Raw genomic sequence first — 15,963 nt, 5'->3', positions numbered from 1 at the left:
CTGTTCAGACCTGGTACTAATATCCATCTTCGATGATTCAATCACAAGCGATCAGCTCTGAGTTCAGGTGTGAACACCCCCAAGACATTCAGGATGCATTTGAGATCTGATCACTCAGACCACATTCAGAGGTGGTCTGAGCCACATGTGACCACATTTATTTATCAGTGTGAAAGCAAATGACTCCTGACCAGATCACCTGTGTGTAGCACATGAATTCACTCAACTAGTGCTTCTTGTTTTTTGTGTTCTCACTATGGACCTTAACCTAAAACCTAAATTATAAGCAGATATTTGTTGATCCTCAAACAGTACCACACACGTTATCACATTAAAGTAGTAAAAGTAGTAAATGAAAGAGAAAGTTGGTCACTCCCCCCTTTCTAATTCTTCTTTTAAATGTATCAAAGTTCAAGTTAACACAAGGCTGAAGCTTCGGCTTACTCACCATCGTGGATGGAAAATGGCCACGTCTTCCTGTCCCTCCCTGTGCCAGGTTTGGCTGTTGCAGCTGCTGGGACTGCTGCTGTGTCATTGGCTGCCTCCGTGGTGGCAGACAGGTTAGAGTCAGGTGGTTTCTGGGTGTAGCCCTGCAGTTGGTCTTTTACACCAGGCGTCGCTTTACTTGGATCTGGTTCAGTCGGTTTTTTCTCCCTTGCCGTGGATTCGGGTGTTTCGCTGGGCGGCTTGTTGGCCGCTGGGCCGTTGTCCTTCCTCCCTACTTTGCCCACACGCCTTTTCCTCTCTTTCTTCTCATCCTTCTCATCCTCTTCCTCCTCCTCTTTGTCCTTATCCTCCCCTTCCTTCTCCCCATCCTCCCCTTCACCTTTGGTGCTCTCCCTGTCCTCACCTCCAGCTTCACCATTATCTTTGGCTGCAGCTGCTGTGGCAGCCGAGGCAGAGGCGGTGGCGTCTTTGGCGGGCTCAGTGGGTTTGGCAGTGTGGCGCGTGGAAGCGGGATAATGGGTCGGCGCTCGGCTCGGCCAAACGGAGCTTGGAAAGGAGGAGATGACGCCGCCGCTGAAGCCCAGTCCGGCTAGTAAAGTGCTGGTGACCACCGATGCCACCGTTGCTTGGCTACCACTGGAGGATGGGCCGATGCCTGTCGCCATGGAAACGAAGGAGAAGGGGATGCCTGCAGAAGTCCAGGTGGATGAACCAGAGGAAATGGGAGCCATGTCAGCTGAGGAGGCTGGAGAGGCAGTCGGCTGAGAAAGAAAAAAAAAAAAGGTGCTGATCAGAATTTGATGGTTTTCCAGCTGTGACACGCACGACTGGATCAAATATAAACCTTGACAAATACCCATACTGTACACACCAACTTGTCCTTTTCATTTCTCTACAACTATCAGAACTTTTGGTTGTAATTTACGTGTCTGTCAATTATGCCTACCCTACGACCACAGTTATTTTAATTATGCAAGGTCAGTAATAACAATTATTTAACTAATGACATACAAAAATCATCAGTTAATTTTAGATATTTTGATTGAGCCAAAAATAAAGGAAAATTAGAGTGTAAAAGTGTATTTGGATTTGTTTGTGCATGATTTTTAGGAACTGTAATTTGCCTTTTTTGTCCCTACAAAATTAAACACATGCAAGTTTATTATATTCAATAATCAAAAGACACTGCATAATAATTATACTAAATGATCTACTGGACTGTCTAACAGAGAGGATTGATGCTAATACAGACACTGCTCTCTGCTGGGTGAAACGTGAAACGACAACAGTAGTGCTTGTTTGACTCACCATTCCAGTTTTCACAATCCTCGTCCCCTCAAATATTCTGGTGGTGTTTGCTGCAGACAAAAAACAAACAAACAAAAAAGCAATTTAATCCACAGCCAAAACAATCAGGCAACGCTTCACTTGAAGGGGTGTTTCTAAGACCTCTATTAGTGCTTTGTAAGCATGCTTAATATACTTAATATTAAAGCCAGTTAACTGAATACAGTGAAATGTTGGTCTCATTCTTTCATTTCTTCTGTTATTTCTCCTGTATCCTGACCTGCAGCTATTGATACAAGTTCACATAAATAACCTGAATAGAAAAGATGATAACATGTGTAGATACAGCAGCAGTTTCCCAGCAGGTCTGTGTGTGTTACCTCTGAAGAGCATGCTCTGGCTGAAGTCACTGCGCATGTCATTCATGCAGATGGCTTGGACACGGAACAGGTACAGCACATCAGGGGAAACGGGAGAAATGACAGCCTCCTGGACAATAACAGACAGAAAAACACACAGTCAGTGAGGTTTAAATCAGCTGAAACAGCCTCATTTTAGTCCTCAATCGTGTTAATCCAGGCACAGACCAGTGTGTCAATTTCAAGAGGAAGGTGCATAGATTAAAACACATTTAAACCACATGTCAATCTTAACCAGTTACTCCTCTGGGTTATTTTGCAGTGCACATCAATCTATGAGCGAGGGCTAGAGAAGGTCACAAATCAGTTACATACGGTTAAGTGGCCCTAAAGTGGATCCCTGAGGAATACCATCTTTCATTATTTTACATTGACATTTACGACCATTAATATATGTATTTTCCTGCCATACACTATGCCAGCTGCATGGGAGCTGTACAGTACATGTCAGTGATGGTTTGATTTTGGTTCGAGGGAACAAATCTCTGTTGCTTACAAACCCCAAAGTCTCTATTTCCCTTTTAAACAAAGGTTCATATGAAATGTGGATGAAAAATAACAAACTTAAGTGTGGTGCTATGCAGCAACCCTTTCACATCCTCAATCTGGTATTTAGGAGGGTCAGTCTAGTCTGTCACTGTTCTCCTTTCCTCTGTTCCTAAACCGGCCTGCCCTCCCTGCTTATGAACCAGCCTGACCACCAGTATTCCCATTAAGATGCTTTCCCTGCATACAGTATATGACCCAGCCTGCCCACCAGAAGCTGCCTTCATCAGCTCTTCCTAAACTGAACAAACCCCATTTATAACATTTTCCATGTTGAACAGATACAGCATCTTTTGCATGTCTGCCCGTCCAGGGTGAGGGATCCCTCCTCTGTTGCTCACCCTATGATTTTCCAATTTTTCCCTGTTAAGGGTTTTCTTGGGAGTCTTTCCTCAGTCAGTGTGAGGGTCTAAGGGCAGATGATGTGTTATGATGCTATGTTCTGTAAAAATCCCTTTGAGATAAACCTCTTGTAAAAATGGGCTAAACAAATAAACTTGCCTTGCCTTATGAAGCCACAGTGAAGGTCAAACAAAAAGTTCTAACAATGTTATATTTCTACTGCCTTTTCAAACACTTAGTTTACTTCATATTCTCTGCGTCACCATTTGAAAACCTGCAAAACCATTTGAAAAGCTGTTTGCTTCTTAATTTCTGAAGGTCACTGCCAAATCATAATCTCCCTGTCCAATGCACATGACAGAGCGAGCTAAAAGGTCCACTTCTGAGCTTCCTTTTGCTGGGCTGCAGCTTTGACTGCAACTCACTGTGGCTGGAGCTGGTTCAAGCAAAATCACAGGTCGTCACGTGGTCAGTTATTTGGAGAAATGGTGTTGATATACTGAGGGAGTTGGTAGAAAGTGGACCTGGACATCATTGTATTAGCATCTCCTCATGAGAAGTAACAAAACTATCCATATGCGTGAATGGCTTAGCATGTGATGTAACAGCCTGTCCTCCTGAAGCCCATCAGTTCACCTACATAAACTTACCATCACTCAGTTAAATGGAAAATATTATAGCCAGCTCAGCTCTGGGGTCTGTGCCAAATTACCTAGTCTCATAAAGTCCTCTCGTTGTATGAAACCCCTGCTCTTTCACATGCCACTGTGGATCACTTGAATAGTAAAGCTATCATGCACATGCAGTCATTTCTGCTCTCCACCTCCATCACATGAGGGGGTGAGAATATAAAACCAGTAAGAGATTAATTCCAGTAGCCATGTTTTAATGGTATATCAGACATTTTAACATCACTGGGTCTTTTTTTCATCAAGTCTGACATATTTATCAGGGAGAAATTAATCAGGACCTCTCTGATAGCATAAAAATACTGTGGGATATAAAATCAGCCGGGCAGTGACTCAGGGGGGGACATTTAACCATTACTATATCCTGTCTGTCAGCTACACCATCACGATATGAATGAACTATACTGGTCAAAATTAATCAATTTATCTAATACATTTTACTGTTAGTGGCTGATTAATAAACAATGTAACTTCAGCTTACCAGTTATACCAGCTATAAGCAAAATAAATAAGACAATAATGACAGCTGAGCAAATACTGTCATATACTGTCATTTGCATCGAGGAAACAATGGAGACTGGAGAGGGAAGATAAAGATGGAGGGATATAGGTAAAATAATAAAATAATAAAACAGAGGAGTTGTACTCAAGTGAGTAAAACCACAAATAAAAGGCAGGCTATTAAAAACCAGATCACCAAATAAAAATAAGGACAAAATAAGAAGGTATTGTCAGCTGTGCTCATCTTGCACTGAGATATAGTTATGACTACACTACACTGACTATAATATTATTGACACTGAAACTGATTTAAAATGCTAAATGAAGCACCACCAATAAAAAAAACTCAAAAAGACAAACAAACAAAACAATTACAACCCCAGAGCCAGTTATCATGGGCACAAAGGAACAGTCTTATGAGCAGCTGACTGCCTCCATGAGAAGGCAGTGCTGTGTCAGACCGGAGTGTTGCTGTTCACACTAACACTGCGGAGGCTTCCTGCTTCCAGCTGACTCCTGCTCTCACACAGATGGGCAGCAAACACCGAGTAAATCAAGAGGACTCATGTCAACATTTTGGTTCTTTGATGTACAGCAACTCGTGAACAAACAGGACGTCTGAGGAGCCTGAAACCTCATCGGTCTCTGCCTCACAGACCCGCTCTAACACCGTGACTCTTCTCGCCCACTTGTATCAACAAATGTTTAAATAAGGATTCATCACAGTGTGGGACAACATCCAAACGTGGTGTCTTGATACAGTCTGCAGATTTTGCAATTATATCATTTATCATGATATACTGTACATCCATTCCTCCATTGGCCATACCGCTTTTTAATAATATGTGATCATATATTTGTTTTTTGTCTGTTTCTGGTGTTTTTTCTTCCCTTTATGTAATTATATCATTCTATTTTTCAGTCTATCAATTTAGAATGACAAAAATTAAACACTATGATGAATGAATGTAATAAAATCAGTGTTTGGTGAGGCTACGGTGCTGCCTGTGCAAGGGTATTGATGAGTGGAAACACAGGGTGAAAACATTTCTCTGTGATAACATACCATACAGTCCAGATGTTTCAGCCTCCCTAGCTGAACAGAAGGTTGTTGTGGCTTTGAGTGAAATTTCTCGACAACCATTAAAAGAATTTAGACATTTGTAATTCATTCATCCTGGCATACTTTTCATTATCAGGTCAAAATATGTGTTTGTATTTTACTTCTACAAATCACATTCCCATCAGCCTCAGCTATAGGCTACCAGCATGATGACCCATGCAGTCAGTTTTAACGGCTGGGAGAGAGCCAGGGCAGAATGCATTTCATTACATTGATTGTACATTTACATGACAAATAAAATAAACTTGACTCACATGCCCACTCAGGTTGTGGAACAAGGTCTACACTGACGCAGAAGAAAACAAGCATGTGGCCCGAGTCTGGGCCGGATTGATTTTGCTGTCTGGTATTACTGATGTTTGTGTGTCACCAAGGCTCTGAGGCAAGTGACATGTATGTACAACAGTGTCTGCTCTGCTGAAGCCTCGTATCAAGGCTTAGATCGTTTTCACAGGTTCACAGGTTCACATGCTCAATGACAAATGAACCCTCAGTCTGAACTCATCTCATTCAGACACAAGGTTCAAACATCTTGTTCTCTGCTTTTTAAATTACTATTTTATTACTGTTTTGCCCTTTAAATGTCTCATTTTACTAATATTTCAGTTGCTTTGCGTATAACATTTTTAGTGTCAAAATAAATCACCGCCAATCAAAATATATTCTTTTTATTTTCATTTTTATTTACTTGAATACTTAATTAAAAAAAAGCATGTTCACTCTCATGGCTCCACTGAGAGAATGTATTCATTAATTATTTGTTTACCAATAACTCAACTTTTGGTGATATAATTGGCCTCGTTTCAATAGCTCTGAGAGCGACTTCAGATTCTGTTATAAAATATGAAATTGAAATATGTGTTCTTTTATTTATTAGGTACAGTACACTAAGCTGAAGTCCACACAGTTAAAGGCATTTTAAGGAGGTGCTGATTCAAGGAGTTTGAGAAATATTACATTGAGAGGTCTTTCTAATATTCTTTGGGGCAAATACACGAAACAGATTTGAGTTTAGCCTGATATAATTCATATACTGTATATAACCCTGAACTTTAAAAGGGATTGCACGCTTGTTGTGCTGGTTACAGTCTTTAACATCAGCTTAGCTACTCAAGGAACATCAACATTTTATTCTTGGTATTTCTCAGAGACAAAAGAGGAGAATGACATAAAATGAAAGTGTCTTATAAAAGCTGGGACAGTTTTCAAAGCTATAAACCCTCCACCGACTATCAGCTTCCATCTTTTTATCTCTTTTACTTGCTCACTTGCTTTTTATTACTTGTGTTAGAAATTTGCCTTGTGACTGTTCTAAAGCTTTTTTGAGCTAAGGACCTAAGAGAGTTCAGTGAAGTCCAAAAATCTCAGGAAACCTCTGGAATCACAGATACTTTGATTCTGAAGGACTGTGTAACATCCACATTGACTCTGACTCATGTATGAAAAGATCATTATGATGAGCATTTATACTGTCAAATGAATATCTTTTTAAATTTATGATGTGTTCTTTTTCTATCTTTACCCCTACACCTCCACTCGCTGACTCATGCCAGTTCTGCTATGTTAAATCCTGTTGTGCACCTGTTTCTCTTAATCACTTCCCCCCTTCTTCACAAGTGGTGCAACCCATAACACAGTCCACTCTACACTCATTTATTATGAAGGGGTTGTCCACTGATTTTGACAACAGGGCCCCCAATTTAAGGGCCCTAAAGCCATGTAGGTCCCTGTTGTGACCTAGTTAGAAGCATCAAGGGAGGATAGAGGAAATAAGATCAGAATCAAAGTGGGAAGAGGAACCAAAGGGGAGAAGACATGAGGAGGAAGAGGAAGAGTGGAGAGGGAGAGTGAAGTGGGGATTACTGGGGAGGGGAGAAGGAGGGGTGGAGTGGTGGTCTCTTGAGTTAATGATGGGAGGATAAAACACTTCCCACCTCCCTGTCTCTGTCTTTCTCATCATGGGAGAGTCCTAGCTCTGGAAGTGGATCCTGCTTCCACAGCCAGGGGGCACTCTGATCCCTATTTTTCTTTTCTTTTTTCCAGTCTTTTTTCTCCCTTTTTTTTTTTTTTTTTTTTTTTACAGCAAATCTGGTTTTCCCACACAGCCACTGGCCCAAGGTCATGCTTTTTGCACAGGCTGGCAGGCTGTATCCTCTCTAGCTTAGCATTAGTATTCTGCGAGCTGACCGGAACACCACAATGTAAGGGAATGAAACCTCCTGTCTGCTCCACAGCTCCTCACAGCTCATTCCAGCTCCTGATGAGACCATTTGTAATGGAACTGATGGAGGATGGTTGCTTGGTTTGTACGTGTTGTAGCAAATGTGTGGTGTGTGTGTTTGTGTTTGTGTCAAAAAACTTTTCCTCCGCCCCCAAAATTAATGACTATTCTGTTAAAACCCCAGTCGACCCATTTTCTCATGAGAATTTGTCAAGACTTTGTTAAAGACAAAATATTTTTAATGATGCAATCAGAGCTGATTTTGTATGTATCAAAACAGTTTTGTTCCAAAACAACTTATTAGATTTTTCAAGGGCCTCAAAGTCATATTTTTGATGATGTAAAATCCTCTGTATTTCTGAAATAACACACACACACACAAGCACACACGTGCTTCTCTCCAGTGCAGCTGCATCTGACTGTCTGTTAGTCCATAATATTCTCATCATAATTTACATTTACAGCAAATAAAGTCGACTCTGGCTCATCAGGCTGATCAGAAATTAATCTACACAGTGATACAGAGTGAGCTCAGATGGAAAATACACGACAGGATTCAAAAATGTTCAAATGTACAGTGGGTCGCAGTGATGAGGTTAAATCATGGTCCACTGATCAAGTTAAGTGTGTGGTGTGTGGAAGGGATAAAGACTGGAAATGAAATAGGAAGGAGGCAAAAGATGAGTGAAGTGAAACTACAAAGGAAATATATGGAGTGCTTTCTGTGACATGGGTGTGTTTGGCTCTGAAGGGAAATGATGTGACTGTTGGCTGAGGATCAGTTGATGGTTAGATGATCTGAAATCTGGACTTTGATGTTGACCCATTTGAGTATTTTATGGCCTTTAGAGCTTCCAAATACTGACATGAATAAAACAAAACAAAACAAACAAATAAAAATCATCACTAGCAGAAAATCAGATGCAATTGGCAGAAGGCAGAACCAAGTCTGCTGTTGTTAAAGTTGTGCTTTCATTACTTATTACCTCTTTCATGCGCATGTTTTATTATATTTCTGTGTGATTTTCCTCATCTTACATTTTCCATGTTTGATTTTGATTTGTTGTTGCAGCTGTTGGTGCAAGCTCAGCACTTGATTTGTTTGTTTCATATTAAGGATGAAGGAGTTTTAAGGATGTCTGAATTTCTTTTGCCATATTTACAGTGCATGAGAGATGCAGTGCTTGCTGTGAGCATTCCCCATGTCCACATTGGCCATCAGGCAATTACTTCGTACAGGGATCCTGACTTGATGTGTGCTCAAGCCTGACATTAGCTCTGCAGACTGAGACTGTGGATTTTGTGCAGCAGTCACTCCACAAATGTGTGGAGAGGAGGAATGATTACAGCCAGGGTTTCTCCTTATGGTGTCTCCATGTTATATTACATTATGTTAGAGGCCATTGTGGACAATTCAGCTAATGAACAGGACTGTTTATGGTGCCACTAAGACAAAACAAATAATTGCATTTGATGAAAAAACAACAACAACTATTTCTCAGGTCATTTATCTGCTCCTCTGTTCCCCTCATTCTGTGTTACTGGACATTTCTCACAGCCCCCACCCCCCCCGCCACACACGCACATCTCCATGTTCTCTCCTCATCTCTATGCCCCACCCACCACCTCCCCCTCATATCCATATACCCGCTATTCTCCAGATCACCAGATCCCCCTTCTCTCTCTCTCTCTCTCTCTCTCTCTCTCTCACACACACACACACACACACACACACACACTTGGAGCTGTAATTATAATGTGTATGTACTATATCTATGGATTTTGCTATATAACGTATATCATGACAGAGGATTTCATCCATAAAACCGACCTCTTTTGAGCATAACCAATAATGCTATGGTTATCCTGGTTATGCTTATGCTATGGTTAGTATGTGAGTGTTACATTATGGCAGACCTTCCAATTCATGTCAGTGTCAGCGAGCAGACACCCACTGGCTGTGACAGGAACTGCAGCATGAAACGCCACAGCTTCAACAGCCATTATTCACAATTCCTCCATTATTGAGCTGTGGTAGCTGTGTTACCGTTAGAGCGACCGAGCACTGTTACAAGATGAAACTCACTTCATGTGGAATTCGTCGCACAGCCTAAAACACGTCGGTGTGATGAGACACACCGAGCTGTGGACATGGAGTCTGAGCTGTGTGTGTGTGTGATGTGATGTGTGTGTGTGAGGAAGAGGCTGAAAGCCTCCATTGTTCTCTGCATCTCTGTGGAATATATGACAGTACAAACACACGGCTATCGACAGCTACGAGTCAGAAAAGTCTCAACTGAGATTTTCTTCTTTTTTTCCCCCACACAAACCAGGCCAAGGAAACACATCAGAGAAAGACTGCTTATGTGTATGTGTGTGTGTGCATGTGTAATGAGAAGAGCTCATTCAAAGAAACATTTAAAGCACTCATTTCATTTTAAATGTACATACTGTATATCTATGGTGATTTCCTTACAGTATATGTTAGACTCCTGAATATACTGTCAGGTGTAAAAGGGAATGCTGTGAATGCATGTGTCTCAAACTACATAGCTTTTACATTTGATACTACTGCCAATCTGCATATTAATGTTTTTCGATCTATGCCCATCTTAGTCATTAGCAAACACTGTTTTATCCAAGAAAGATAAAGATGACTTTTTTGCAAACTGTTGTTGAGCTGGACAGTGTCAAGAAACTGTAGGTTACTGGCTGAAGAGGACTCAAGTGTTGCCTGTTTTTCTGTTCATGGATTTTACTGTGATTGCGTCTCCTAAAAAAATCCCAAACAACCTCTCATCCCACTAATTTGACCTTCATTTGTCACAGTTGATGTCAGTTTGGTTGTACAGACAGAGGACATGAAGATCATGGTTGCTAAGTGTACAAAACAACATCATCAGCATATTATCAAAAACATATTAAAAATGAATACAAAAACAAACATAACCCAAAATTCTAGTTTTTTGTTTTTTATTGAACTCATCAGTTCATATAAAGTCTGAATCTCAGTTAGTTTCAATACAAAAACGAACTAAGTTAAAATCTTTGTTTGAGAGATATTTTCATAAGAGTTAGTTATTTTGATGGATAAATTAAAACACTGAGTACAGACTAAAGTGTCTAACTACAGATGGACTTCAATTGCTTTTTAACAACTACCGCTATCATTTTGTTAGATCTGTTGATAACCATGGAAAAGAATGAAGCTTTCTTTGTTGGAAAGTTAATGAAAATCATGTCAGTGAATGTGTCATTTTGCAAGAGACTGGGTCAGATACTGATGTAGTAAAGTAATTATTCTCCAGTCATGATGATGAAGTACAACACAGTACAACATGGAATCCATGTTTCCTTGATGTCTAATAAACACAGCAGTGTTCAGACACAAACACACAAACCTTTATCCAGAGCTGCTGAGCACATTAATGTAACATAGGTCAGAATCAGACCTTTCAGTGAAGTCAGCTCATTAACCAACACTAGCTGTACTAATCTCCTCACAGCCTCGTGCAACCTGATATTGGAACTATTTCTCTATTGAAGATTATGTTATCGCATAATCTCTTGTTAATTAATAATCCTAGCATCCCACATGGTGTCCTCCGGGTCTAACCCATCCACAGCAGCCTCACCAGTTTGTGCTTGGCGTCGGTCAGGTGCGTCTCCTCGTAGCTGTCGTCGTGGGCCGTCCAGCTGTAGGACACCAGGAAGTGGAGAATGGGCGGGTGGTAGGTAACCTCTGGACGGGCCCAGCGGACCACCAGGGCGCTGCCGTTCACGTGCTGCACCTTCATGTTGAAGGGAGCGCTACTGCACACTGGGAGGAGGCAGGAAACAAAAGAAAAAAGGGAATTAAAAGATGGAGTAAGAAGGCAGGAAGAGCAAAAGAAAACAGTGGGGATAGAGGACAGAGAAGGAGACGGTAGGAAAGCAATGGACATAAGAAATTGAGAAAGGGGGAATGACAGAAAGTCAGAAAGAGAGGAAAGGGAGAAAGAAGGAAAGGGAGGACTCAGTGAAACCAATGAAGTGAAGGAAAGAAAGAAGAGGAAGACAGATGAAGGAAAATGAAATAATAAAAATTTAAGAGAGAGAGAGAGAAAGAGATAATTTAACAGCTAAATACATCGACTCAACTTATCTTTCAAAACACAAAGAGAGAGGGAGAGAAAGAGCGAGGGAGAGCAGTGAGTGTTATGTGAGTGTGAGTTGTATTATGTGTTATTAATATTGCTGTGAGACACTCTGACTCATCCATGAACGCACACACATACACACACCACACAATGCAATCCGGTGTGCACACATGCATGTGTGAATGGCTGGATTCTCTGAACATACAGTGGCTATTGAGCATTATTAATACTGAATATTGGGTTTCAGCTCAGCTCTACACATATGCACAGGCATCAAACACACACACACACACACACACACACACACACACACACACACACACACACACACACACACACACACACACACACACACGCATGGGTTTGTCTCCAGGCTCCAAAGAAACGAGTTCATATATAGTCGCCTTCAGGCAAAATGACTACAACCTGCTCTGCCTTCTAATATCTGGCTATGAGAGATATGAAGGCAAACATACTTTGTATGTTTTGTTATGAGTTTAACACCACACACGCGCACGCATACACACACACACACGCAGCCCCTACTCATTCAGATACGAGCAGCCCTACACTGGTATCTTCAGACCACTAGGTGTCTCTGTTTGACTGGTGAGCTTGTTCAGCCGAGGGACGCCTGAACCTTTTAGTAAAATGATCATGAATTTTCTAACAATGGATGAGGCCTTTCTTCTAAACTGGTTTATATAAGACACAGGCTCATTTAGTCTAAGCATGTTTTCTCATATTCACTTAGATACACATTTTAGTCAAATCGAAACTCTAAGGAAATATTTCCAATGTTCACATTAAGGGTTGATCCACTCAGTGTAATGAACTTTTCCACACAGTTGTTCTAAGATTCATGTTTCATGCCCAGCTCTGATCCCATTTAGTGCATTTATACAGTAAGTTGTTACCATCAGTATAGAGCATCATTTCAGCAAGAGAGCATTACTGCTAATCATCTTTTAATGTGAAACATTTGCATGTAAACTATTAGTTCTCAGTCTTGGTTATTATTCAAATGCCAATGTTTAGCATGATCATCATGGTAGCTTTGATTTCCCATTGACATAAAAGCAGAAACAGAGAAAGATAACATTAAAAACAGCATTCCCATGGAACGAGGCCACATGTGGACAGCTGTTTCCTCTAAAGGTAAATCTCAAAGCAGCAGTCGACAATGATTATTTAGACATAAATGTTTCCTGTTTCATCATGTTCAAAACCAGCTCTATGAAAAGATGTGAAAAGGTTCTCCCTGTTTAACTGGAAGAAGGCTGGAGGCTGTCATAGCTGCAGATTAATGACACGCTCAGAAATCACATGGTATGGACTCCTCTGCTTCCATAAACTTTACTTTGGTCAGTGTATTTGTTGTGTAACTAAGCAGCAATTTGTTACAGTATTTATCGCTGAGAAAGAGAGAGTAGTGCATTACTATCTAACAATGCCCAGAATGATTATTCCACACACTGTATTATATTATGCAAATGCGTCAGGTAATTTGATGATGAACATGGGTTGATTGAGAAAAGAGCTCACGTGCCTTGTGGAACCAAATTGATTAGCTTGCTCATAAAGAGCTGCAGTGGAGTTTTTCTATTCATAACCTGCAGTCGAGCCCCATGTGGCTTAGCATTACTAAAGCCATTAGTCACACACACACACACACACACACACACACACACACACACACACACACACACACACACACACACACACACACACACACACACACACACACACACACACACACACACACACACACACACACACACACACACACACACACACACACACACACACACACACACACAGGCATTTTGGAAGTCAAACACTGAATGACCTCAATGCAGAGAAAGAGTATTTAATAGATTATATCAACCTGAGCCCAGTCAGCCATGCCCTTTGTATGTGTGTATATGTGTGTGTGTGTGTGTGTGTGTCATAATTTGAACTGCAGGACTTTTACATATAAATGAACATCAGACTGGTTCACAGTGCTGATTAAGCCTCTGGGCTCCAGGTAAATCTCTTTATATTTCTCAGTACACCTGAGTTTAAAGTCTCTTCGCTGTGCCAACTTTCCCACAGTGTTTTTGCGAGTTTACCGCAGCTGAAGTGTGTGTTCTGTTGTCTCTGTTGTCTCAGTTACTGTAAGCACAACATTGGCTCCATTATTTCTCAGACAATGATTATGCAACTCAGTGAAGGTTCCTTGATAAAAAGTGTTGGTAGGAACCTTGAGTGTGTTGTACTGTGTTTCTAAGGGGACATATTAAAAGTCTTGAAAACAACACGCTGCTGTGTGTTAGGTGCTTAATTCAGCCTCCACATGTGTTTATAATAGCTGTGTCCCAATTCATACGTCTTGTAATTCAAAGGCTGCATTGGAAGACCGACCACGGGGTGTTTTCATGGGAAGATAAAGCGCTGAATATATTCAACGTGAAGCGCACATAATCGATTGCTGTGGTGAGCGTTTTTGAAAGTGTGTAAAACATGTTTTATTCTGGTGTCCCTGTGAATGGCAACACACAACTCTCCTGACTGGGTGTATGGTCAACCAAATAGAATATTTTTTGTAGCCTTGCCCAGATCTGTACTCAGTCTGCGCTTCGGGCAGTTCCTTCGACCTCATGGATTTCATTTTGCTCTAACATTAATATATGAGCTGTAAGGCCTTATTTAGACAGGTGTGTACCTTTCCAAATAATGTCCAAAATATTTAATTCAACACAGCTGGACTCAAATGAAGCATCTCAAAGATGAATAAAAGAAATTGAGGGCACCTGTATGACCTACATGAGTGTCAGAGCAAAGGGTCTGAATACTTATATTCAGGTGATATTTCAGTTTTTCTGTTTTAATTAATTTGCAAAAAATTCCAAAATTCTTGTGGATCGCAGCTGCCCTGAACATTAGTGCACACACGGTAAACACTAGATGTGCCAGAGTTAGGCATGAAGCTATTATTCATCCACTGTCCCCTGACAGGTTACAGAGTTACCGATCATCTTGACTCACAACATTTAGAAAGGATATTTTGAGCTAATCTGAGATCAGCTTTTTGTGTTTTCAACAGCACACGTGATATTTTCTTTATTGTGGACGAATTTGTGGATAAAGCTGCTGCTGCTCACACGGTTTTTTAGTGCATGTCTTCGTCGTGCACTCTTTTTGTGTAGAACCGCAACTCAGATTGGACCATGACTTCTAATATTCCCTGTGTGAAACATCGCTGAAAGGGTTGTGTAGCTGTGTGTGTCTGGCTGGATGATGAAGAGATCCTCTTAGAGCTTTCATCAAAGATAAGCGGGTCATCACACACACACACGCACACACAGCTATACAAGGTACTGTAGATGTATGGATGGCAGGGAGTGATGGAGATAGGGCCCAGTCCCACAGAGTAGAACATGGGTGGAGGAGGTGGGTGATGCACAATGAAACCCACAGAGAGCATCTCTCTCTCTCCATAAGACGTCAAACAGAGGGGTAAATGGCGCCTCCGGCCACACAGCATGATAATCACAGTTGATTGATGAACAGGTCTTGATTGTGGGTCAGTCTGTGAGGTCTTGCACTTAGAGGGATTGGGTGAATTCTCAGTCTGAGTTCCTATTAGAAATGTACCAACAGTAGGCTATCTGTAGCAGGGCTTGGTGCCAAACCCCACTTACACTATTGTTCAGTTAAACACTAGTGGAATTTCAGAACAGCCAGAACCTTTGGTGCTGGTGTTTATATTGTTTTTTTATCTTTATAATATGAAACGTCATCGAAGAGAACTTCACCTCTTCCTCTACCACAGCAGGAAATAAGGTGCCATTAACTTCCCAATGATTAAAAATGTCAACGCTGCAGCAATGCACTACACCACTCCTCATCTTTGACCTGAACCACCTGACCAAAAAATGAACCGGCTTCCTCCAAAGTTTGTAATTACACTTGAGTTGTTTAGAATCAGAGAATCACAGAGATGGATGAAGCTCTTAGAGAATATCTGTATCTCCATCCCAAAGGACCGGAAGCAAAAAACAAGTAACTCTTGGTGCAGGTTTCAACCACTGGAGAAGCTCTGGGCAAGTTAAGCAGTTTAGTTTTATGTCTTCCTGTATGGTGTTGTCCAAATGGTCAGGTCAGTAACTTTAGGTTCACTTCATTACTGATGGATCTGGTAAACCCAGTGAATACACATTGGTCGCTTCTCCATATGGAAAGTATTTTGCTGGTAGGAGATCAG

At 41.1% G+C, this 15,963-nt stretch overlaps 1 protein-coding gene across 1 annotated transcript in view; it reads right to left on the bottom strand.

Moving 5' to 3' along the window:
* Positions 1–15,963, bottom strand: part of LOC146987410 (receptor-type tyrosine-protein phosphatase gamma-like) — a 421,581-nt gene that overhangs the window by 28,285 nt on the left and 377,333 nt on the right. Inside the window, exons 9-12 of the mRNA XM_085776580.1 lie at positions 11,211–11,395; positions 2,115–2,223; positions 1,756–1,805; positions 449–1,208 (exon numbers count right to left, since the gene is read on the bottom strand). Of these exons, the coding sequence (XP_085632706.1) occupies positions 449–1,208; positions 1,756–1,805; positions 2,115–2,223; positions 11,211–11,395 (1,104 nt within the window). The remainder of the gene's footprint in view (positions 1–448; positions 1,209–1,755; positions 1,806–2,114; positions 2,224–11,210; positions 11,396–15,963) is intronic.

The sequence above is a fragment of the Trachurus japonicus genome, chromosome 5 (genome assembly GCF_045865225.1).
Source record: "Trachurus japonicus isolate A0001 chromosome 5, Traja_1.0".
Classification (NCBI taxonomy): domain Eukaryota; kingdom Metazoa; phylum Chordata; class Actinopteri; order Carangiformes; family Carangidae; genus Trachurus; species Trachurus japonicus.
The sequence above is the reverse complement of the archived record's forward strand: the minus strand, read 5'-3'. Positions and strand labels throughout refer to the sequence as shown.